Here is a 24,259-nt window from a genome sequence, read left to right as displayed (position 1 = left end):
GTGCGTGCACACATATGTGAGTGTGCACACATGTGTGAGTGGAGGCCCTAGGTTGAGGTCGGGGATCTTCTGCAGTTACCCTCCACCTTAGTTTTTGAAACAAGATCTCTCATTGAACCTGGAGCTCACTGATTTGGCTACACAGTCTGTGCAGCAAGCTCCTGGGATCCTCCCGTCTCTGCCCTTACAGACTGAGCCATCTTCCCAGATCCATAGGGAATTGTTTTTAGTTAATATTTTACATTTTCATTGTGATAAATTCTATTTTAAAACTCGCTTAGTGATTTTTGTCTTCAAAGGTAAGTATCAGAATTCCCATTTTATTGACTATGAGGCTGAATCATCGAAGGAACACACAAGTTTCTTCCTAGGGCAGGTGGTTGTGGTGGCAGAGGATGGGTTCAATCACGAACTCTGATTTCAGAGCCCACTTCTTCACCACCATACCGGGCTACCTTCCAAGAATTTTAATAATTTGAAAATATAGGTAGAAATGTACCACTATTTTAGAAAAATTTAGCTTGAAGGAGAGTTAATGTCATTCAGAGAAACTATACAATTTTCAAGCTCACAGAACTACCAGATGGAATTGGATACTTCTGAGATGCGTATACATGCGTGTGGATGTAGGTATGTATATATGTGAAAATATGTACATCTACACACAGGATATATTTTTTTTCTTAATTTTTCCCATGACATTTTACTTTGATGGGGGCCAGATTTATTCAGGCATTATTTACATGTACTAACATTCATTGATCTTAAATATACAATTTGATATGTTTTGACAAATTCTGATGAGCCCTTACAACCCAGCACCAGAATCTTGTTACTGAAGACTTTTATTGAATTAGTTATTCTGTAGTTATAATTGGTGTGTGTCCCCCTCTGTGGCCAGGAACTACAAATGAACCACATTAAAACCATTGTTAACACACATCTCTCCAGTTCATCTCACAGAACAAGGAAGAAAGAGCCTTGTGTGACTGGGGAGGACTTCGCTGGACAGATTCAGGGATTAGGGCTTACTTCTCCATCACATTCTCGGGTTTCATAGGTTAGGAGAGAACAGCCTCGGCCAGATGAGCTTCCTTCCCCAGGTGATGGGGCAGCTCACTCCCTTTATTATTTGCTCAATACATGGTATTCACTCAGTTCCTTCCCATCCTACCAATAACACTGGATCCCATATTTCGGAGTCCCTAGCTTGTGACCATGCAAGATGGTATATAATTTTTATTTTGCATACTGCAAACAACAGGATCCTGCAATACCAGGTAGCCAAATTTAGAGGTTTATATTTGAATGAAATTTGCCGATCTGCAACTTCCTGTAGCTAGCAGGGCAGTCTCACAGCTGCCCCAAAAGCCCCTCCATGGAAATGAGTTAATTTGAACTAATAGGTCACCAAGGTAGTAAAGTGATAAGATTAGGAGTTTCCTTCGAGTACATTTATTGCCATTTTTATGACCCTATAATATTTTAGGTGCCATTTAAAACACTGGCATAGTGTTTCTCTTGCACTGTTAAATCCGTTTAAAAAATAATTATAGAGTTTGTAAAGCGTCTTCTTAAACTTAAAGATATTGATATTGATTCTTCAAAAGCGATGGTTATAGCTGTTGGTGAGTAGGTAGTATCTCCAAGGTATTTGCAACACTTTACACATCGAGCTTCTGGCTATCATCATACCCACGCTTGGGAGGCAGGTCCATCTAGCACCGCATTTTTACATCTAGATCCATTTCAGGTCACATGATTCCACTCTTTGTAATGAACATAAAGTTTATGCTGATGTCCACACACATTACCTTCAAATGGTTACCCCTGTTAGGCTGGCACACTTTCTCCTGCCGGGAAATAAAGATGGGCGTAGAGAATTGGGTGCGCTGATGTGACAAATACGTTGCCGAACCCAGGGAAATCCGATCCATCTCATATCTCATACACTACCTCAAGCATCTTCTAAGGAATCTGACTTCTTTTTTATTTTTTGCAAAATTTGAAAAACACATTTCCCTTACGGACCATGTGTCTGAGTCGTTCAACTAATCACAAACAGGACAAGCACTGCGTCATGACTAGAAGTCCCAGGTATGAGGTCTACCGTGTGCCAATGACTTCACACCGCTACCTTAGCAAGGTCTGGGTGCTAGTTTCTTAGCAGAATCATGAAGTCCATCGGCCACCCCTGACGTGGAAAACCACCACAGGGCTTCGCAGGTGCCGGAAGAGAAGAATCAGCTGCTCAGATTCGGAGCCGCTTAAGGAGACGAGCCCCCTGTGAAAATAAACCACGACTACCTTTTCTTGGACGCTCCTCCCGTCGGGAAGTAGAGTCACTGATCTGAATTTAGGGGAGTGGGTTGTGGTTTGAGTGGACTGATAAAACATGGCCAAATGGACAGGTAAGTTTCAGATCTGAGGCCTCAAGGGGATTTGAAGGTCAGTCACTACCCTTTGCCTTCCTCAGGAAGGGAGTCTAGCTTCCTGGAGGTCAGAAGACCCTGTGAAGAGAAAATGAGGTGGCTCTGCCAATAGCCAGCAGCACCAACTACCAGCCAGGCAAAGGAGAATGCTCCTGGCCATGCACTTCCCCCACACTCCAGCTAAATGCAATTGCATGACGAGCCCCGGGAGACAACAAATGAGGATCCGGATGACACTCAAAACTCCAAGAAACAACAGTTGTTTTAAACCACCACGGCCAGTTTCTTAGGCAGCAGTTGATAGCAGATACATGTCTAGGAAAAGTAGCTCATGAGAGCCAATGGCTGTTCTGGCTTTCTGCAAGTGGGAGATTAGGAATCAGGTTAGTGAATGTGCCAAGGATTTGAATTTGAAGCCCGAGGGGCTAGGAAGCTCCCGGGTGCAAGGAATCCCACGAGCTGAGGATTGGTAGGGAGAAGCTTGGCTTCTCTGTAAGGAGCGGAGAGTAGCCTGTTCACGGCCGGCAGATGTTTCATTTTGATGCTCACAGAAAAATATATCATGTGCCCACTGTGCTCCAGGACTGGAGTGATTTCCAGAAGCACAAAGGAGACATGGATTTTGTAGTTAACGTACAGATTCCTAGCGACAATAGTTATACAAATGCGAGGGTAATTAGAGAAGTATTTAGAGTAACAGTTGAAGCTGAGGGAACCAGCACTTCCTGTAGCTGCTTCTTGTCAGGCTCGACTTCAGGCATTATGCAGGTGCCGCTCATTTTTAGTGACAAACGTATGTGTCACTTACGAAGATGTGTTTGTGTTCTCTTCAGTGTGCTAGGTGTTCTCACCGATTGTTCACCATGAATCTTCGGACGACGTCATAGATATCCTCTAGTCTATAGCTTGATCTGTTCATGGTCACGTGACACAGCCTGGGTTCTATTCTAGATCTGTTTAACCACAATGTGGTGTAGGTAGAGAAGCAAGGGCAAAGAGGAGAGTTGGAGTGATTGGCTGTCTTGAGAGGATGGTTTTAATGTCATAGAATAGATGCCCCCTGAATCTAGTCTAAAAAGATGAAATCACTCAGCAGATTGGAGAAAGATGTGTCACTGTGGGGAAAGCCTCTGCTTCGGATGTTTACAGCAGCAAGTCTGAGGTGTGGGAATGCGAGCAGGAAGTGTGAAGACAGGAATGATGATGAAAAGCCAGAGGAAGACACAGCAGCATGATTACAAAGGGCCTTTGTGCAGTGCTAAGGGCTTGGACTTTGTCCACCAGTGGGCAATGACTGCTCAGAGTCTCAGCGGTACACACGCGACGGAAGAGCTATTCTGGAACACGGATGCTGATGCAGAAGCCATGGGTTGTTGGTAGAGTGAGTGTCCAGCTGTTAGAGTCCAGCAGGGTCCTGACGATGAGGGGAGTCAGGAGGCTGGCACGTGACACTTCTGTCTTTGTCTTTCTGTTTGGCATCCTTTTAGAGGATTTACCAGGAAGGCTGGTTCATGTCTGTACCGCTGAGAGCCATACCGGCCATCTCTCCTGGACACTGTACAACTCCCAGGGCTCCCGTCCTCTTTGCTTCACCACCGTTACCTTCCCACGATGTACAGAGGGGCTAGGCGTCCCTATTTACAAGATCAAAGGCCTGTAGATTCTTCTATGATTTAATTTAATGACGAATTGTATAGGTTCAGTCTTAAGGCCAGTGTCAATGTCTAATTGAGGAAGGGTTAGTGAAGCATCCTTAAAAACACTTGCCTTATGTTTACAAAGCCTCTCTTTGTGTGGTATGTCTTCACTCTTCCTAGTCTGGGCCATAGGGCCCACATCATTTATGTAAAAGGGATAAACGATTGTTTTAAAGCTTAAAAAAAAACACAGAGGCAAAGTGTCGCATGAAAGCCGTGTTCTAATTCTAAGGGAAAAGAACTTATCGTGAAAACACGAATTTACTTTTGTAATCGTATGAGGATTTATATAACATAAGTGCGCAAGTCCGTCACCCTGACGTATCAACTTAGGTCCCAAGCAAACATGTGTAAGAACATACGTGAAACTGAATGCAGTGGATAAAGCGGGGGTGGGGTGGGGGGACAACTTCCACAGGCTTCTCCTGTACACTTCCAACTTGAGCATTCTCTTCGGCAATTGCAAAACGGTTGTTTTATTTTGTACTTATAGCAATTAGTTAATCAATATTAAAATGGGTATCAGGTCTTAGATCCTTATGGTTAATCTCAAATGTTTGAAAAAAAAAATGATTCCAAGTGTCTAAATTTCCGAGCCATGAGCTATTTTATGTCCCTTGGAAAGCCCACATGGTTACAGAATCCCAACTTTTTGACAGTTTCTTAAGATTTCATTTTCACAGCTCTCCCGCTTGGCACCCAATCTGTGCAGGCTATCTCTGTAAGGAAGGGTCTGCTGCTGCCTGAGTTACAAAATAAAACATATTTTTACACCCAGGCTCTCGGCGTGGAGCGAAGTCAGAGCAACAAGAACGACTGGGAAGCGCTTTGGCCGGCAGGGATCCCCACAGAACCTCAGACCTGCCAGATGGACCTGCCACAGTTGTTTTGCTGTAAAACCTGATTATTTTTGCAAGCTGCATGAAAGAATCTACCACCAGGAATGATTTTAAGTTTCATGACATTTAAAAAGAAAATTCCATGGAACCAATAGGACAGCTGAGAAAATAAGTTCCCCGTGAAAGGCTCGCTTTTATTATTATTTAGCATTTTCTTTTTCTTCTGTAATTGTGAAAGAGCAGGTGGCTGGGTGGGGACCACGGAAAGCTCTGGAAATGTGGTTCAGTTCTCCAAACAGGGCAGGACAGTGGTCTAATTAAAGCCAGACAAAAGGTGGTTTGGAAAGCCTTAGAAAATAGAGCGTTCATTCAAATGAAGACCAACCATATCATATCGTGTGTGTCCCTAGATTCAAACAAGAGCATTTTGCGTTTACAAGGCATTGAGTGCTCAGAAAATGTTGTTGTTGTTGTTGTTTTAATTCCTAGGCTCAGGAAGGGGGTTATTTAGCAATGCTAACAACAACATGCTAAACCCTGTGCCTTGAGAATAAGCAAAAGCAGTGGGGAAGATTCTCTGGTTAGACATGGGTTCTTTTTACCAGAGAACTTTGACAATTTAAAAGGGAGTAAGATGTGGATTTTTCTGCGGAAAATTTAGAAAATAAAAGTAAGGTAAAATGAAAAAAATATATAAAAAAATTAAAGCTTTTTCAACAACTTTAGTAACCAAACAAGCACGAGGCATTTCTCAAAATATAAGAAAATATCATCAAGAAAAAATAAAAACACAAGAAAACAGAAAACCCCCAAGCAGTAGCAAAATATTAAACACCCATTAGCCATTTAATGACTGTCAGTTGTGCATAGGCAAGCAATATAATCTTACTAAAACCAAAACCATTGTAGGATTGGTTCTATTTATGAGAGCTGCGGAATGGTTAATTTTAGGAAATCAGCGCCAATCGTGGGTGTATTCTTTAATAACCATGCCACTAACTCTTTGCACTCATATGCCTTCAGAGCTTGGGGCACCTTGTCCAAAAATTTACAACCCCTGATCCTAGATGGCATTTGTACCCTGACAGTAGCTATGAGTTTATATGATCAACTCCACGCTTCTAAAACATGGGTAATCGGGCTGGAGAGATGGCTCAGTGGTTAAGAGCATTGCCTGCTCTTCCAAAGGTCCTGAGTTCAATTCCCAGCAACCACATGGTGGCTCACAACCATCTGTAATGAGGTCTGGTGCCCTCTTCTGGCCTGCAGACATACACACAGACAGAATATTGTATACATAATAAATAAATAAATATTTTTAAAAAAAATAAAACATGGGTAATCAGCGTCAGAATCCACTTACACTGTTCCTTCCAGTCAGCGGAATCATTAAAGGGCAACCAGTGTACAAACTGCCAGAGTTTAGTAGGTGTGTGTGTGTGTGTGTGTGTGTGTGTGCGTGTAAGCGCGTGTGCATGTGTGTGGTGATTGAAATTAAGAGTTCCATATCAGGAAAGGGTTTCATTTGCCTTTTGCATAGGGTCCCGGGAAATGAGAGCATTGGTAATCGTCATCCTCCAATCTCTTCCCTTATTTCCATATGAAGGGAAGGTATAAGGATGTTGCCTTCCTCTTCCTCCAGTTACTGTTATCTTTGCTAATGCCGACTTTCAGGCATAGCACGGCTGCTGTACTCTCGAACTCACAGCAGATGTGATTACCTGCACAAAATCTATACAGCCTGCCGACATTCTGGTCTGGAGGGGGAAGGAGCTCATGAGGTCCTACCACTTCAGAATATACACCACAGCTGGTAGATGAGGAAAATACTCATTTTCTTTATAGTCAAGCCATGGTAAAGGTGTACTAGCTCCTGCAAATGACTCCTCGCCCATGTGTCTATAAGCAACACTATTAAGAATCATTGGGTCATTCCAAAAGAAAAAGACATGAAAGTAGAAGGGGATTAAATTGGGAAGAGAAAGGAGATCAGTGAGAGGGGAAGGGTACTAGGGAGGATAATAGGGGGCATATGATCAAAATATATACATGCTTAAAAATGTCACAATGAAACTCATGTAAAATTAATTAATATATCCTAATAAAATATCAAAACATGAGCAATGCTCTCTTGTGTATGTAATGATGAGAGAATTCTGCATACCACGGGAGTAAGATCACATCGAGGGTTTCCAGGGACTACATGTTCAGGAAACTCCTCGAGTGGGAGTTGACTGGGAATGAAGTTCATGTGTTACTCTGCCTACCTGAGAACGCAGGAGCCACATCAGCTCCTCGAATCAGAGTTGTCACCACAAAATGTAGCAGGGGGTAAGCACGTAAGACGGGAAAGGCAGAGAGAAATGGGTTGTGTGAGCCCGAGGGACTTTTAAGAGGATGGAAAGGAGGCTTCTTCAAGGTCCATGTGTGACATGATTGGATTCTGGCTCAGGAGGTCTTATATGCTGGGTGGGACCGTGGAGAGACCCACGAGATCTAGTGGTCTAGGGGAGAAGGAAAGGGTGGACATGGGCACGTGTTAGCAGCAGATTCTGGAATCGAACTGGAGAAAATTGATGAAGGGAAACAGAACTTTTAGGGGGTTTAGTTTCTTTTCAAATATATTTGGAATCACAGGGAAGGGGTGTCTGGTTTTGGTCTTGGCTGGGTGGGGCATTCCCTGAACAATCTACACACCTGTTGCAATAAGCATGGAGATTTGCATGCGGATAATGGGGAGCACAAGATCGGAACCCATCATTACATACGAAGCCTGGAGCTCGATGTGAAGACCTGAAAAATAGTGGTGACGCCAAGCCTTGTCTCACCTTGGTATGGATACATACATCTAAGGAGGCAGTATAGTTGAGGACGTGGCTCGGTTGGTTGAATTCTACTCTAGCATGTACAAATGCTAGGACTACGAAAGCCAGGCATGGTGGCGCACACATGCAATCTAGACTAGAGCTCTGGAGGGGGAGGCAGGAATGGAAGTTCAGAGTCATCTTCAGTCATAGTGGATTTGAGGCCAGCCTGGGCTACATGAGACTGGCAGGTGACACATCAGGTGAAAGAAACACTTCGGAGTCCCACAAATCTGGGTCCAAATCTGAGTCCCAGAGCTCTCTGCCTGCTTCTTCATGCCTCTATCTAATTTCCCTCACAGGATGCTGAGCTCTTGCTGATAATGGGCTTATTTTAAAGTAGAGAAATGGGGATATTTATAAAGTCTCCTTTCAGAGCCCAGTAAATGGCAGCTTTGATGATTAGTGTTTGAGACAGGGTCTTGGGTAGTGTTCAGTTCATGATGTGGTTGAAGAGAACCTTGAGCTCCCTATCCTCCAGCCTCCATCTCCCCAGTGCTGGGATAGACAGGCATGTGTCACCACATCCAAGTATTTATTATTATTATTATTATAGATGATAATGATCCTGGAAATAAGGGATGAAGTCAGATCAATTGCACCACAGGTGCCAGTCCTTGACCAGATATTAAAATTCCTGTCAGGCTATTTGTAGGCCATGTGATTACTTTTGTGCTTTATGTGATTTTTCTCTTTTCCATCTTCCTTCAGAAATCCAACTTATGACAAAAACCAATTTAATCTGAGGAAAGAGGATTTATCTTTCTCAGAATGCAGAGGGGCTTAAGCTTAACCTTGGAGGTTAGGAGTAAGAGTCGTGTGTGTGTGTGTGTGTGTGTGTGTGTGTGGTGTGTTGGGGCATGGGTGGAATGTGTTTTGAGGTCTGAGGAAATTTTGAGTTAGGAAGAGTTCTGCCTAGTGGGGAGAAGGGGGCACTTTGAGCTGTGGTGAGCACTGACCCCCTCTCTTGTACACCTCTCAAGAGACCCTCTCACCCTCAGGAGCCGCAGCTTGAGGAAGTCAGATCAGGTTAGTAAGTGGGTAGCAAATCCTGGCTTTGATCTTCTTCCTGCCGTCTGAAATGAGGCTTTTTGTGAAATGGGGTTTCTGATGACTAAGTCAAACCCTTATTAAGGAGGAGAACGTTTAGAACTGCAGAGCGAAGCAGTTGGAGTAGCTCAGCGCTGGCTGTTAACATAAGCTTTTAACCGTAGCTGTCCTGGCCCACGAAAGGGAAGAGGGTGACACCAGCTTCATGTTCAAGTGAGACAGGGAGAGAGCTGAGCTACCCACAGGTGGGTGAAGATGGGGTGCAGGTGTATAACAGGGTATTATTTGGTTTCGAAAGAAGGAAACCCTGTAACTTGTGGCAGCCCAGATGGAACTGGATGCCATGATGTTACTACATGTTCTTGGTCATATCTGGAACCTCTTCAGGTTCATCTCCTAGAGCGGTTACCAGAGAGACTGGGAAGGGTCAGGGGGATGTGTGTGGAGAGAAGGGAAGGAGCATAGCTAAAAGGTAGGATGGTACCCGTGAATACAACAATGGTTCTCAACCTTCCTTTTAATATAGTTCCTCATGTGATGGGGACCCCCGATCATAAAATTATTTTTGATGCTACTTCGTAACTGTAATTTCGCTACTATTATGAATTGTGGTGTAAACACCTGTGTTTTCTTAAGGTCCTAGGTAGCCCCTGGGAAAAAGTCATTTGGCCCCAAAAAGGTCTCGACCCACAGGTTGAGAACCACTGGAGTAGAAGAAAGGACTGAAGGTTTCCTGGCACAGCAGCATCCAACTCTGGCTGGTAACTGACCGTGCATCCTACATAGTGAAACAAAGGAATGACCACTGTTGGAGGGGACGGATATACCAGGCGCATGGCTTGATTATATACTGTACAAGTATATCAAGAGATCACATTGTACTATGAATATGTATAATTACACCGTTAAAAGCAAAAGACCTCAAACCACAAAGTTTAAGACTGCTGGCCCTTGCGCCTGCCATTCTGCTGCCTCATCCACTCATTGGGAGTAGTTTTTTCTGAGCTACAGAGTTAATGGTTTGACGAGTTTCCATTGTGTTAGAGACAGTACTAATGAGGGCGGGAATGGATGATTCCCAGGCCTGCTCTCAGAACACCCCATGTTCTCATGGATGTCTGCATGGGGTTGGTACTTACTGTCTCTGGAGCTTAGAAAGTGGTGCCGTGTGCCAACTGTTCTAACACTCAGAAAAGCTACCACATGCTGAGCCCTCAGGACACGTCAGGTGCTGTGCCAGGCACTCCACAGACGTAAGCTAATGTCACTCTTGTCATTGCCTATGGTGGGTATTACTGTCCCCACCTCTGTGGGACAAGACGGAGACTCAGAAACCAGGTTTATCTTCTACTGATGGAGTCTGAGCCTGATCCATAATTCTGAAAACAAGCCCCTGGCCATTCTATCACACCGCCATTCATCCAGAAAGGATGGGCAGAGATAACAAAACATCAGCGGGGAGTGGGGCATATTTTCCAAGAGCATATTTGAGAAACTGTCCTAAGCAGGGCCAGACATGAGTTTCGAAGGGCTTGTTTCCCACTTTCTCGCCTGTCCAGTCTGCAGACAAAGTTGGCTCACCTACTTCATGTGGCAGACAGGCTGGTGGAGCTCTCCCTTCCCTTGACCTTTGTCCCCTAGTGCGTTCTCTTGGACTCTACTGCTCCCTGGCTTCCGGAGTCATCTTCCCCGAAACTCCATCTATCGAGCACCTATGCTGTGGTAAGTCCCTGGCAAAGACTAACTGTGACTTTTATGATAACCTTGGCAGGGTTTAAGGAAAGGTAGAGAAACCTTAGCCAAACACACAGTTTGTAGGTGGCGGAGTTGGGGCATGGATCGAGGTAACCTGGGCATACAGCCTAAGTTCTTCACCGCACTTCTTGTCTTAGATGAACTACGACTGGTTTCTGGGTGACGGCGGTCTCCAACAGCAGCTCAAGGAAGGACAAGCTACTTCTCGGAGGCTCGTTGTCAGATTATTCCTGCAGCCATCTACTGTGTGGTGTGTGTGTGTGCGTGCACATGTATGTATATGCGGCGTTATCTGCGTGTGCATGTATGGAGGCCAGAGGTTGACTTCAGGCATCTTCTCCTGCATGTGAGATATGTGTGTGTGTTTGCACACGTGCTCACGTGGGTGTGGGCGCACCTATGTTTGAGAGTGTGCACCCGCATGTGACGGCCTGAGCTTGGTGTTGGGAGCCGTCCTCCATTCTTCTTCCACCTTATCCACTGAGGCAGGAGCTCTTAAGCAAACCCAAAACCCAGAGCTCAAAATACAGCTAGTCCTCATAGTCAGTTTGCTCTAGGACCTCTGAGGACTGAATTAAGGGCTGAGAGCCACATTCCTGACATTTGTAAGAAGTTTAGGACACAGGAACTCTGGTCCGTATGCTTGTGTAGTGAGCTCATTAGCATTGAACCATCTCCTCAGCAGGTCAACATCATTATCATCATCATCAACATCATCATCATCATCAACATCATCATCATCATCATTATCATCATCATCATCATCATCATCATCATCATTATTCTGAGACAGAATCTCTTGCTGAACCTGGCTGGCTGGTGAGCCCCAGAAACCCATGTATCTCTGCCCTTCTCTCCCTGGCCCCAGCACTGAGGTTATTGATGGATGCCACCACTCCTAGATTTTATTTGAGTGGGCAGAATGCAAACTGAAGTCCTCATGCATACCAGAAACCATGTTCCCTGCTGAGCCACCAAGCCATCTATCTCCCTAGCCCCCAGGAGACACCAAGTCACCTCCCTAGTCTCCAGGAGACACCAAACTATCTTCCTAACCCACAGGAGACACCAAGTCATCACCCTATGCTGCAAGAACCACCAAGTCACCTCCCTAGTCTCCAGGAGACACCAAGCCATCTCCCTAGTCTCCAGGAGACACCAAGTCACCTCCCTAGTCTCCAGGAGACACCAAGTCACCTCCCTAGTCTCCAGGAGACACCAAGTCACCTCCCTAGTCTCCAGGAGACACCAAGTCACCTCCCTAGTCTCCAGGAGACACCAAGCCATCTCCCTAGTCTCCAGGAGACACCAAGTCACCTCCCTAGTCTCCAGGAGACACCAAGCCATCTCCCTAGTCTCCAGGAGACACCAAGTCACCTCCCTAGTCTCCAGGAGACACCAAGTCACCTCCCTAGTCTCCAGGAGACACCAAGTCACCTCCCTAGTCTCCAGGGGACACCAAGTCATCTCCCTAGTCTCCAGGGGACACCAAGCCATCTCCCTAGTCTCCAGGAGACACCAAACTATCTTTCTAACCCACAGGGGACACCAAGCCATCTCCCTAGTCTCCAGGAGACACCAAACTATCTTTCTAACCCACAGGAGACACCAAGTCATCTCCCTAGCCCTCAGAGACTATTTTAAATACTAAACAACATGATAAGAACATTTGAAAATGAATAACCAAAATAAAGAGGGTGAAAGAAGAGGACAATTTTTTTAAAATAGGTTTTAGAAATGAAATACTGAGGTGTAGTTCAGAGGAGGAACTAGGCAGAACCAGTCAAAAGGTCTGATACCCAGTACTGAGGATTGTGGTTCACAAAATTTTACTGTTGGGGACCTTTGTCATAGAAACACATTGCAAGCTGGGCGGTGGTGGCGCATGTCTTTAATCCCAGCACTCGGGAGGCAGAGGCAGGCGGATCTCTGTGAGTTCGAGGTCTACAAGAGCTAGTTCCAGGACAGGCTCCAAAGCTACAGAGAAACCTTGTCTCAAAAAAATCAAAAGAAAAAAAAAAAAGAAACACATTGCAATGATTCTTGTCACAGAAGAGTAACTATGTACAATTGTGTGTGTGTGTGTGTGTATTCATCTATGTATATGTTAAGATGTATCACTATGGTAACCAGTTCACTATCTACATGTTATTTCATAGCATCACATTATAAATCTCAAATATACAAAATAAAACTTATTTAGAAATGAATACTGAGCCTGGGGAGATTCCTTAATTGTTAAAGTGCTTGCCCTGAAACCAGTAGGCCTTGAATCTGATCCCACAGTCCTCAGGAAAACACTGGGCATAATGATAGGAGTTTGCAATCCCAGAGGAAAGGCAGTGAAGACAGACACTTGTCTGGGGCGCCCTGGAGGTCAGTCTTGCACAACTGGTGAGTTCCAGCCTAGTAGGAAACAGTCCCAAGGAGTTCCTAAATCACATTTGAGCTTGCTCTCTATACACACGTGGGCACACAGATGTGCCTACCCCACCCTTGCCACAAACATGTATAATACACCTGCACACACAAAGAGATAAATAAAAATAAAATGAATGCTGAGATGAGAGGTGACTTAGAGAAATGGTTCAACTCTAATTACTGACAGGGGCACCAAGGCTCAGGAAGGAGATGGGATAAACCCCAAACCACTTTAACTGACTGCAGTGAGGGTCTTAACGAGACTACACCAAGCCAGCAGCAGACTGTCTCTGGGGGCAGAAGAAATGTCTTGACTATGTTTTCCACTTTCGGGGCAGTCAAGGAAACTTTTGAGATGACATAATATACGGTTTCCAGTTGCGTATTCCCCCCCTCCCTGCTAGGATTTCGTAGGAAATCCAGATGCAAATTACAGATCTGGATGTCACAGGTTTATATTCAGTGGTAAATGGAGCATGCATGTGATTGGCAGAGCCCAGCAGCCGCTGGGCAGGGAGCTGAACAGACCTCCCACCCCACCGTGGCCTCAGTGCAAAGACAGTCCCCAGCACAGCGCTTGCCAGGGGACAGCTGTCCTGCAGTTAGCGTTTTCACACCTCTCGGAGAAGAGCAAACATTTGCAATGACTCCAGGCCATAAAGATGCTAGATCTGATGGTACCCATTTACCTTCTGTTCAGAGCTTCCTTCACTTTGACCCTCTGCCAGGCTCCGTTACACTACTCATGATGTTTTACCAGAAAAATGATTAGGACAAATTATTAACCCAGAACCCCAGCTGCCAATATGGTCATTTCCCCAGTGCCCTAGACCGAGACTTCAGCAGCAAATTGAAGTAGAAGGACTTAGGACCGGGTAGACAAAGAGCAGAGGTGTCATTACTGATAGTTGAGAAGCGAACACTTGGGGTTGAGATTAAAGAATCACACCCTGTGAAAGTAAGTTTGGCTTTGCGTTGATTTTATGCATCAGTCAAGACGGCATAGCACAAATATTTCCTACATGGAACAGCTCTTGGCATTTCCTTCAGTTAAAGGCTTTCAAAAGCGGAGCCAGATATTTCTATTTATTTTTCCTCATGTTTATGTAAAATATTAACTCAAGCCTTCGCATCTGCGTGGCTATTGTCACTAACTGCAGCGTTTCCGTGGGCGTGTTCAGAGTGAGAGCCGTCACCATCTCCACCAATGTGTGGGCGAGAGTAACTACCAGACTGTGCTTCCAGGCCCTTCTTATTCTCCCACACACGACAAGGTACTCCCCTACCCTCCCACACAATTGACATTCCAAACAGTCTTTCGTTCTCCCCTCATGCCAGCTGCTGTATAGTTAGTGATTCTAGATGAATCTTTATGATTGCATAAGAAAAACTTGATTAGTGAGCTAAACAGCCTGTGAATCACTGACAGAATTTCAAAACGGAAGAGAAAAATGGTGGCAATTAGGCCTATTGATTTTTCTTTTTGTGCTATAGATAACAGAGCTTATTGAATTTTATGATGCTATCTTTAAAAAGTTAAATGATTAAATGATTAGCGTTTAGGAATTCAATTGTTGCAGAAAATTTCATCGGTCAGAAATCTAATTATCTATTTTTGGCACCAGGTGTTAGCAAGTGGTATCTATTTATTCTGGCAGAAATCCAGTGATGTAGTGAAGAGTGATAGGAAAAAAGATGGAGAAAATTCACAATTTAAAAGCACATAGACACAGCAGTTGCACAGCCATAGTAGAACAGGTAAAACAGACGGAGGAGATTTTGTTAAAATCTTGCTTGATACAAGATCTTTGTTTTATGATATTTTCCAAAACTTTACTGCGAAATTATGAGAGTTGAGAAAATTTTTGGTAAAGATAGAAAACCACAGCTGTGCCACCTTACTCAGAGGGTGGTTCAAGGACCCAGGTGGTGGCAAGGGCATCTAACCATCTGGAAGGAGGTCGGATGAGGGGGACCTAACTTTTCATAATCCATGCACAAGTTTTCTATCACCTATCACAGTGAGCATCTGGATGCATTCTTGTGGTTCTGAAGGCCAGGCATCCCAAACCCGGCTCTTGGCAAGGTTGTCTCAGCTATGGTGCTCACTGAGGGACCTATCTTCAGCCCACTTTTGCAGGTGCCAGGATTCCTTGATTTGCTGCCTCCAACCTCTACTGAAGGGGCTGCTTTACCTTTTACTCCCGCATCTTCTCTGTGCCTCCATCCCAAACCTCCCTTAGAAGGACACAGCTGATTGCGTTAAGTGCCCACCCAGGTAAACTCCTCTCAAGATACTTGATCTTGCATCTGCCCACTGGTCCCAGAGGATTGACTTAGGATCTTTGGGAATTCAGTTTTGGGTTGGGACCATTCATCATTGACTGTTAGCCATTCTGCCAGCTGAAATTTTAAGCATGCCTCATGAGTAGCGTCCTTGTTATAAACCCATCTCAGGCTGAAGACTCACTGTATCCTTACGTATCAGTATGGAGAAAAGGAGGTGGTCTCAGCACTGCTCATGAAATCAGAGCCCTGCGAGTGAGGGTCTGCTGGCTATAGGGTGCTCCCCAATTTTTGCTCTTCGAGTCACATTCACAGCAGGGATAGAAATAGGTCTTCAGAGTGGGCGTTGACTGATGCAAACACCTTTCTAGACAGATTTCTCAGTATTCTTAAATAGTAAGCAGACAGGAAAATCAATTCAGAGATGCTTAAAGTTCAAACGAGCCCACATATGAGTTACATGATTAACCATGGAAGCTTACACATCACTAAAGTGGGAAAGACGAAGCTAGCACTGAGATGATCCAGTGAGGAGAGAGAGTTAAGGTCCATTTGTACACCTACAATGGCCTGCCAAGACGATGGCTGCGGGTGACTCACTTTTCTGTTACCAGGTTTTTATTCTCTCTTATATATTCTCTCTTATATTCTCTCTCTCTCTCTCTCTCTCTCTCTCTCTCTCTCTCTCTCTCTCTCTCTCCTTATTTTCATGTGTCAAAAGTTGTTCTACTTTAGTCCAGTCTGAGCTGTCTTTTTAAATATGGAATTAAGACTCAACAAATCTACTTTTTGAAAACTGTGCACTTTTTAAAAAATAAAGTTTATGTGTCTGTGTCCACGTGAGGGTGTCTGTGTCTGTGTGAGGGTGTCCATGTCTGTGTGTATATGAGGATGTCCATGTCTGTGTGTGTGTGTGTGTGTGTAAGGATGTCCATGTCTGTGTTTGTGTGAGTCTGTCCATGTCTGTGTGAGGGTGTCCATGTCTGTGTGTGTGTGTGTGAGGATGTCTGTGTCTGTCTGTGTGTGTGTAAGGATGTCCATGTCTGTGTTTGTGTGAAGTCTGTCCGTGTCTGTGTGAGGGTGTCCATGTCTGTGTGTGTGTGTGTGTGAGGATGTCCATGTCTGTGTGTGTGTGTGTGTGTGTGTGTGTGTGAGGATGTCCATGTCTGTGTGTGTGTGTGTGTGTGTGTGTGAGGATGTCCATGTCTGTGTGTGTGTGTGTGAGGATGTCCATGTCTGTGTGTGTGAGGATGTCCATGTCTGTGTGTGTGTGTGTGAGGATGTCCATGTCTGTGTGTGTGAGGATGTCCATGTCTGTGTGTGTGTGTGTGAGGATGTCCATGTCTGTGTGTGTGTAAGGATGTCCATGTCTGTGTTTGTGTGAGTCTGTCCGTGTCTGTGTGAGGGTGTCCATGTCTGTGTGTGTATGAGGATGTCTGTGTCTGTCTGTGTGTGTGTAAGGATGTCCATGTCTGTGTTTGTGTGAGTCTGTCCGTGTCTGTGTGAGGGTGTCCATGTAGACCAAAGGAGGGTGAAAGGTCTCTTGGAGCTGGAGATACAGGCGGTTGTGAGCCCCTTGACTCAGATGCTGAGAACCTAACTCAGGTCCTCTGAGCCATCTCTCCAGTGTACCAGTTCTTTCCTTTATCTTGTTTTCAACATATTTATCTGCAAAATGGGAAACTGTAAATGCAAATCTCAGAGGATAATGTGCCCATGGAATGAGATAATACACAGAAAATATACTTTAATCTATCCTCACATAAATATAGCTATTTTCATATTGCTTGTGTGGTCATAAGCATTCAGCTTAGTGTTTGGCTATATGAATGTACACTTTTTAATGTGTAGCTATTTTTCTTCTTACAGGTTTATTTGGTATTTAGCAGGCTGTCTACATGCTCCATATAGCTGTTTTCCAGTTTCTCATTTTAGGCCAACAGCAATGGGCTAGCTAGATAAGAGATAAGGAGCCACCGTGCTATGTGAGGCTAGGGCACTTGTTCTTTATTGTAAATAGCCATTTGCAAAAGAATTTCTTGAGGAGACTGTAGAAAGTGGAGATGATCATTCTTTGGCCAAGCCCTAGCATCTGTGCATTATGAAATGAAATGATATGTTTTCAATATGCACCTCTCAGACCTCATCAGAGGTGCTTCTTGTTGCAGTAGACAGAGGTTGGCAGAGAAATTCACAACTGACCTGAGGGCAGAGAATAAGTGTGTATTGACCTGAGGGCAGAGAATAATGCTCAGACACACACGGGGCATCTCCATCACCCTGCTCTTCCAAAAGTCCAGGGACTGTTGCAGAAGAGGGGTTGGAAAGATTGTAAGAGTGACGGGGAAATGAGGACCAGAGCAAAACAGCAGCCACTGGGCAGGGCAGGATCTCTGTGCTCATGCTGCAAAGCAGCTATGTCTGCCTGCACAGACTGGGACAAGATGAAGCCAGTTGCTATTCCAGCAAGGGGTCATAAAGAGAGGAGCTATGGTCAGCTGATGGCTTCCTGGGGAGGGAGAATCCGTTTTCTCAATGAGCATGGCTCTGAAAGGTTGACCTTGCTCTTATGGATGGCCCCACAGCGGTGGGTATATGGGAAGCACAGACTGGACTCTGGGTTAAAGGAAGAAAAGGAAATGAAATTGGCAAGTGGGTGGTAGATCTGGGGAGAGTTAGGGGAAGGAATTGAGGGTGAATATGATTAAAATATATTGTATGGAAGTCTAAAAGATTTAATAAAATATTGATATTTAATTAATTTGACTTACTACTGTGCTTATTTTATTTTTATTTTAAAAAAAGAAAAACTTAAAAACTAGAGAAAAAGAAGACAAACATCTATGACTTGATATTTATAGGCCTTGGGCACCAAGTCCTTTGCTCTTAAAAATCTACATGAATTCACCATTTGGATATAGCCTGCCTTGTTGTTTTCTTATATGGCACAACTTATTTTTAAAAATAGAAGTCTATAACTCTGCCTTCTTAGCTGTATATAAATATTGATGATACCAAAAGCTGTGAAATCTGCCCTAATGCATGCTGTACAGATACACAGCTCATTCCCCGCCTGTAGTGTCCTTATGTGTGCCTCTTCTCTACTTAATTTGATGTTTTCCTGGGAAATTTTTATTAGGTTTTAAAATTCAATGTTCTCTTGTTTGAAGCTGTGGCTGAGCAATCCCCTCATTTGTGCACAGAAATGGTTCATTTTGAGTAGATTCAGAAACACCCCCACCCCACTCTCTCTGATTTCCCTCTCAGTCTGGTAATGATATTTTTAACACACCCTCCAGATGCTTCTGAGCAAGCACCCTGAGAAATACTGAATGGGGATCAGACAAGGAGCCCAGCTGCTCAGATTTCTCTTATAAGCTGTTCTGAGTGTTGAACTCAAAGGAAGAGGCTGTTTGAAGAGAAGGGTAGCAGGGATGTGCATAAAAGGTGTTTTGGATACAGAAGTTGATTCCGAAGCTGATCACTTACATCATAGGCGTTGCTATTGGAGCAATATGGAGGGTGGTATCCACAATGCCAGCAGGTGTTCTGGAGGAAGTACTTCCCCTGTGTGCCCCGTGCTAGATGCTAGATGTGACTGCTCCATTTACTCCTGGTTATCTACACATGCCCAGCATTCAGGCTATTATATTAGTAGAATGCATGGAATTGATTTTTCGTGTTAGCCTAACACCATTGCCATTCTCTGGTCCCTTTCTGAGACCTGAGCACAGCTTATTAAGCACAGAGCAGAGCTGGAAGTACAGATGTGATTGACAGATAGGAATGAAGCTCAAAACACCTTCTGGGAGGCCAGGCAGTAGTGGCGCATGACTTTAATTCCAGCACTTGGGAGGCAGAGGCAGGTGGCTCTCTGTGAGTTTGAGGTTAGCCTGGTTTACAAGATCTAGTTCCAGGACAGACTCCAAAAACTACAGAGAAACCTGTCTCAAAAATCCAAAAACAAACAAACAAACAAAAACATACAAAAAACACCTCCTGAGAATTTCAGAGAGGACTTATTATAAATCTCATCTGTTGGATATAGAATACAATGTATATCAAAGGTCAGCAGTGTATCCTCAAGCCCTGAGCCTTTCTCAAGCAGTGACTGGGAGATGTGGAAAAGTCCAGGTATACCCCGTTTCTACTGTCCCTAGCTGAAGTAGTAAGCTAATTAGATCACACAGCTCTGGAAATGTTGCTGGAAAACTCACATGCTTTGGGGTGATGAACAGTCAGGCATTTTTACATCATGAGAACCCCTAATGATCATTTTGGTTGCTTCATTTTTTTTTTGTTGTTGTTGCATCCAGAGACTTTTCCAGGGTCACATACACAGATGGTCCCTGGCAGACAAAGGCGCTCTCTCTCTACTCACCTTCTTACTATTACACCAGGTATCTTAATAAGGAGGAGGCCAGGCATTTATGGACTGTTATTTACATAACATGAAGGAGTAGCACATTCTATTTCCAGGGTCAGATGAGCAATAGCAGATGAATAGCAATACACAGAAAATTCCAGAAGTAAAACAAAAACCATTTGTAAAATGGGGCGAGGAGGACAATGGGGAGAGTGTAGCAAATAAAAGTTCAAGCACAAACCTTGATGTCACTAATCAAGTCCCCGGATACTATGACATGGGTATCCTCAGAGAGGAAAGATTGCCCTTGCAGGGAGGAATAAAAATGTCAAAGTATTTCTGAAGCATGTCCTAGGTAAAGCATGTCCTCTCTCTTGAGGATAGTCAGAGGCAGGAGGCAGAAGAGCGGGTGAGGTCAGGTAAAGGAGGAGAGGAGAGAGGGAACTTTAACAGAGGCTTCAGACCTGCAGGACTCAGCTGGAATAGAATCAGCACTTACGTTGAGTCTGGAGTTACTTGTCTGTCTGGACCGCTTCTCTGCCAGGAGGTCTTTGACGGTGTGCTTCACTCTCACGCCCTGGTACACACGCTTGCTGTAGTCCCCGGAGACTGAAGCAAATGGAAAAGTCACCATCAGCTATACATGGGGCCAGCAGGTGACTTGCCAAACGCTGAAGCTCATGATGTTGCTTTCTCATTAGAAGGAGAAAAATCTCGAATTTGAGATGGATTCAAATGAGTCCTATTTCCTGCTGCTTGATGAAAATTTACCCACCCTCTGTGTAGATGGAAGAGACACGCCTCTATCTCCTACACAGTGGCTCTTCAAAGTGACTTCTTATTTCCCCTCCAGTTTGTCAAAATTTGTTCCAATAAGATTTACAATTTATGCTTTGGTCACAAGATCAAGGGTTGGATGAACTTGGAATAACGCCTCTTACTACACAGGAAGAAGCTAAATTTGCATGACCCAGGTTACTAAGAGACTGCATTCCTACCCCATTCTGTCAATATGGGGATGTGTGGCAGAAAGTCAAAGTGGGTTGTTCCAGGATTATGTTCCTAACAAGAAAGTCATCGGGGTTCTATTTACCTCAGTAAATGTGTTTTATCTTTGAAAATCTGATGACTGGATTTAAGGAATTGCTGCTAAAATCTCTGTCAATGGAGGCCGGGAGAGGCTCAGTTGGTAAAGTGTTTGCTGTGTTTGGGGGGGCCAGGGCTCCATAAAAAGCCAGGTATGGAGGTACACGCCTGTGATCTTAGCCATGGGGAAGCAGAGACAGGAAGATCCTTTGGACTTTCTGATCTAGCTGAGTCAGCAAGCTCCAGGGTCAGTGAGAGCCTGCTTTAAAAAATCAATGTAGAAAATGATGGAGAAAGATATTCCATGGTGGGCTCTGGCTTTCACCCCCCCACACACCCTCAAAATAAAACTATACCAAAGATTGAGAAGAGTTATTGGTTTAGGTAACATGGTGTTGAGTACTTACTCTATGTAGTTGTTGAAGATACTATAGTACTTGCCAATTTGCACGCATTATTTAATTTAATCCATTTATATAAGAGCAAACTGGGCTACGTTATTTTTCAAATCCTCTACTGATAGCAATTTAGAAGCATTTTAAACTCAGGTCAATTTGTAGCTCTGGCAACTAGGACAAAACCTTTGCCAATAAGTGGCAGATGGGTGGATTTATAGAGAAATGTCTCCCCAAGGCTCTGCAGTTGGTCAGCACTGTCTTTAGCGATTGTGAGATTGGTGAATTCAGACAGTCAAGTAATTACTGCAGAATCTCCTGCTTGGACCACCTTGAAGGTGTGTTCAAGCACTGAGTTAGTGGCTGAATTAGACACAGTTTGAAATATTCTTAAGCTTGAAATTGCTGCGGTAGGCCGGGTGGCTGTGATCCACTTCAGCTGAAGTGTTGCTGGCTTATAAGCAAATTCATCTGGTACAGACTGGGTATCTGTGCAAATGACAGAATGTACTCATGTATATGTGTCTGAGGCACATGGACGGCTCTAATCTGCTTGGATTTGTAAAAAGTCTAGAATATCGCTAACACACAAACCAATTGGTATTACATTATCACACAAAGAATGAAATGAAGGAGAGAGGAGAGAGAGAGGGAGAGAGAGAGAGAGAGAGAGAGAGAGAGAGAGAGAGAGAGAGAGAACTGTTATAGGCAAAGTAATGGGTAGAGGAGGTTGCTGGTTTATCATCAGGAGTTGCTTTGCCACACACTAGTTACTGTTGTGGAAATGATGATCCTTCAGCCCTGTTTTCTTCATGTGTGAAATGATTAAATTTCTTCTTAGCTGTCTTCAGGGATTTATAAGGGAAAATAACATATATATATATATATATATATATATATATATATATATATATCTGAAAACTCTTTGAAACTACTTAGTTTCATAAAAACACCTGTATGTAGATGGAGTGGGAAAACAAAAGTAGGTTTCAAAAGAATGAGTCACCTACTTCGAATAAAACTGCACAGTCTGCTTTCCACGAAGTAAGATTATTTCAATGGTCCTTTTTGTCTAATTTTGACACGACTTGGTATATATAGTTTCGATTAAAGAGGAATGAAGTACTTTATTCTAATCACTGTCTAATATAAAGCATGAGATTTGACCTAGAATAGGTTATATCTTATCTGTTTTCTGAAAAGCCTTAGGCTATATTTATTAATTAGTTATTTATCCAATATTTTCTATCTGTCCATAGAACACAAGAGAACATACTGTTTAGTAGAGAGGGAAGTAACTTAAAATAATTATAAAGGAAATATATCAGGTACAACAGTGAAAATCGTCTGGAGTATTTAGAGAAACATGGGCTGTATTACTTCCTTGTGGAGACAGGGTGGGTGGGAGCTGGAAAAGGCAGGATGAAATGTGAGTGGAGGCTTTGAAGAACATTCCAGGTGTAGAGGGCAAGGCAGGCAAAGACCTGGGAGCAGAACAGAATGAGGTGTGAGAGAGGAAGTGGTCAGAGGGAGACGGGGAAATGAATAGCATTCAACCATGATGCTGTTTGGTCTGCTGCAGCAGCTAGGACTCCATCCTGTCAGCAGAGAACCACTAGAGGCTCTTAAGCAAGGGCAGGTCTGCTTCGATTTGCATTTTAGATAGACTCTTCAGACAACAGCATGGAGGTGGATTTGAGAACCACAAAGCCACAGGGAGTTCAGTTTGGAGAATTTTAGAGTAATTGAGACAAAAGATCATACGGCAGGTAGGAGGGCCAGATGTGAACATTTTTTAGAGGTATGAGGTTATGGAGGGGAAGATTAAAAGGAATTCCTCATGTTTCCAGCATTGCTCTAAGACATAGTTTGAAGCCATCATGATATTGATGACAAACGAGGAAAGAGGAAGTAATCCCTCAGGGGAATGTTTGATGAGATCACATGATGACGAAGTCATAATCTGCATCTGGCCTATTGGGATAAACAGGTCAGGATACTCTAAAGTGCTGAGACAATTATATTGAAATACCTATGACACTGATTGTATGGGTGTGTGTGATATAATTATTGGCATGTATTCATTATGCATATTAATAAGTTTCATAAAGACATTTATGTATTATGTAATTATTTAGGATCCACAAATGAGAGAAACACACATTTGTCTTTCTGAGCCTGACTTGCTTTTATTAATATTATGTTCTCCATTTGTATGCATTTTGCTACAAATACCATAATTTCATCTTTCTTTATGATGGAATAAAACTCTATTGTATATCACTATATCCTGACACAGGGCAAGGGTTCTGGACCAGAAGATGAATGACAGAAGCCAGGTTGTATCCTGACACAAAGGGTGGGGCTTCTAGACCTGAAGATGAATGACAGAAGCCAGGCTGTATTCTGACACACAGGGTCAGGGTTCTAGACCTGAAGATGAATGACAGAAGCCAGGCTGTATTCTGACACACAGGGTCAGGGTTCTAGACCTGAAGATGAATGACAGAAGCCAGGCTGTATTCTGACACACAGGGTCAGGGTTCTGGACCAGAAGATGAATGACAGAAGCCAGGTTATAGTCTCATTTGAAGAAATATTGAGAGAGGAAGAGAAGACTTTACTTCTTTACAAAGAAGATAGGGCAAGATCAATAGGAGAAGAACCAGTGCCCATCGAGAACTTAGAGGGAGACGTTACAGGAAAGAAAGAAAACTATCTGATGTGGTAGAATGAAGATGAGGATAGAAGTGTTTCCAGTTCAGTGGGTGGTGTGGTCCTTAGCAAAAGAGACTGAAAATGTGGGGGTGCCTAGAAGTCAAATGTGGATGTCGAGAGGAATGGAGACAGGGAGGGGTCCTAATCATTCTTGAAGTTTGAAGAGAAAGAGTAGCAAGGGATTGGATTATGGCCACAGAGAAGTTCAGTATTAAGGGGAGGTTTGCTTGGGTTTTCCTGCCTATGTACATGTTTAGGGGTAACAAAGAATTAAAGATATTTTAATAAGAAGAAAAAAGTAAAGTATTTGACAGGAATGCTAGAAATTAGTCCTGAAAAAGGAATAAACT

The 24,259-nt window shown here is 43.7% G+C and overlaps 1 protein-coding gene across 1 annotated transcript in view; it reads right to left on the bottom strand.

The window, feature by feature from the left end:
- Positions 1–24,259, bottom strand: part of Pou2af2 (POU class 2 homeobox associating factor 2) — a 42,375-nt gene that overhangs the window by 11,446 nt on the left and 6,670 nt on the right. Inside the window, exon 2 of the mRNA XM_075967575.1 lies at positions 20,210–20,319. Within this exon, the coding sequence (XP_075823690.1) occupies positions 20,210–20,319 (110 nt within the window). The remainder of the gene's footprint in view (positions 1–20,209; positions 20,320–24,259) is intronic.

This window comes from Microtus pennsylvanicus, chromosome 3 (assembly GCF_037038515.1).
Source record: "Microtus pennsylvanicus isolate mMicPen1 chromosome 3, mMicPen1.hap1, whole genome shotgun sequence".
Classification (NCBI taxonomy): Eukaryota; Metazoa; Chordata; class Mammalia; order Rodentia; family Cricetidae; genus Microtus; species Microtus pennsylvanicus.
The sequence above is the reverse complement of the archived record's forward strand: the minus strand, read 5'-3'. Positions and strand labels throughout refer to the sequence as shown.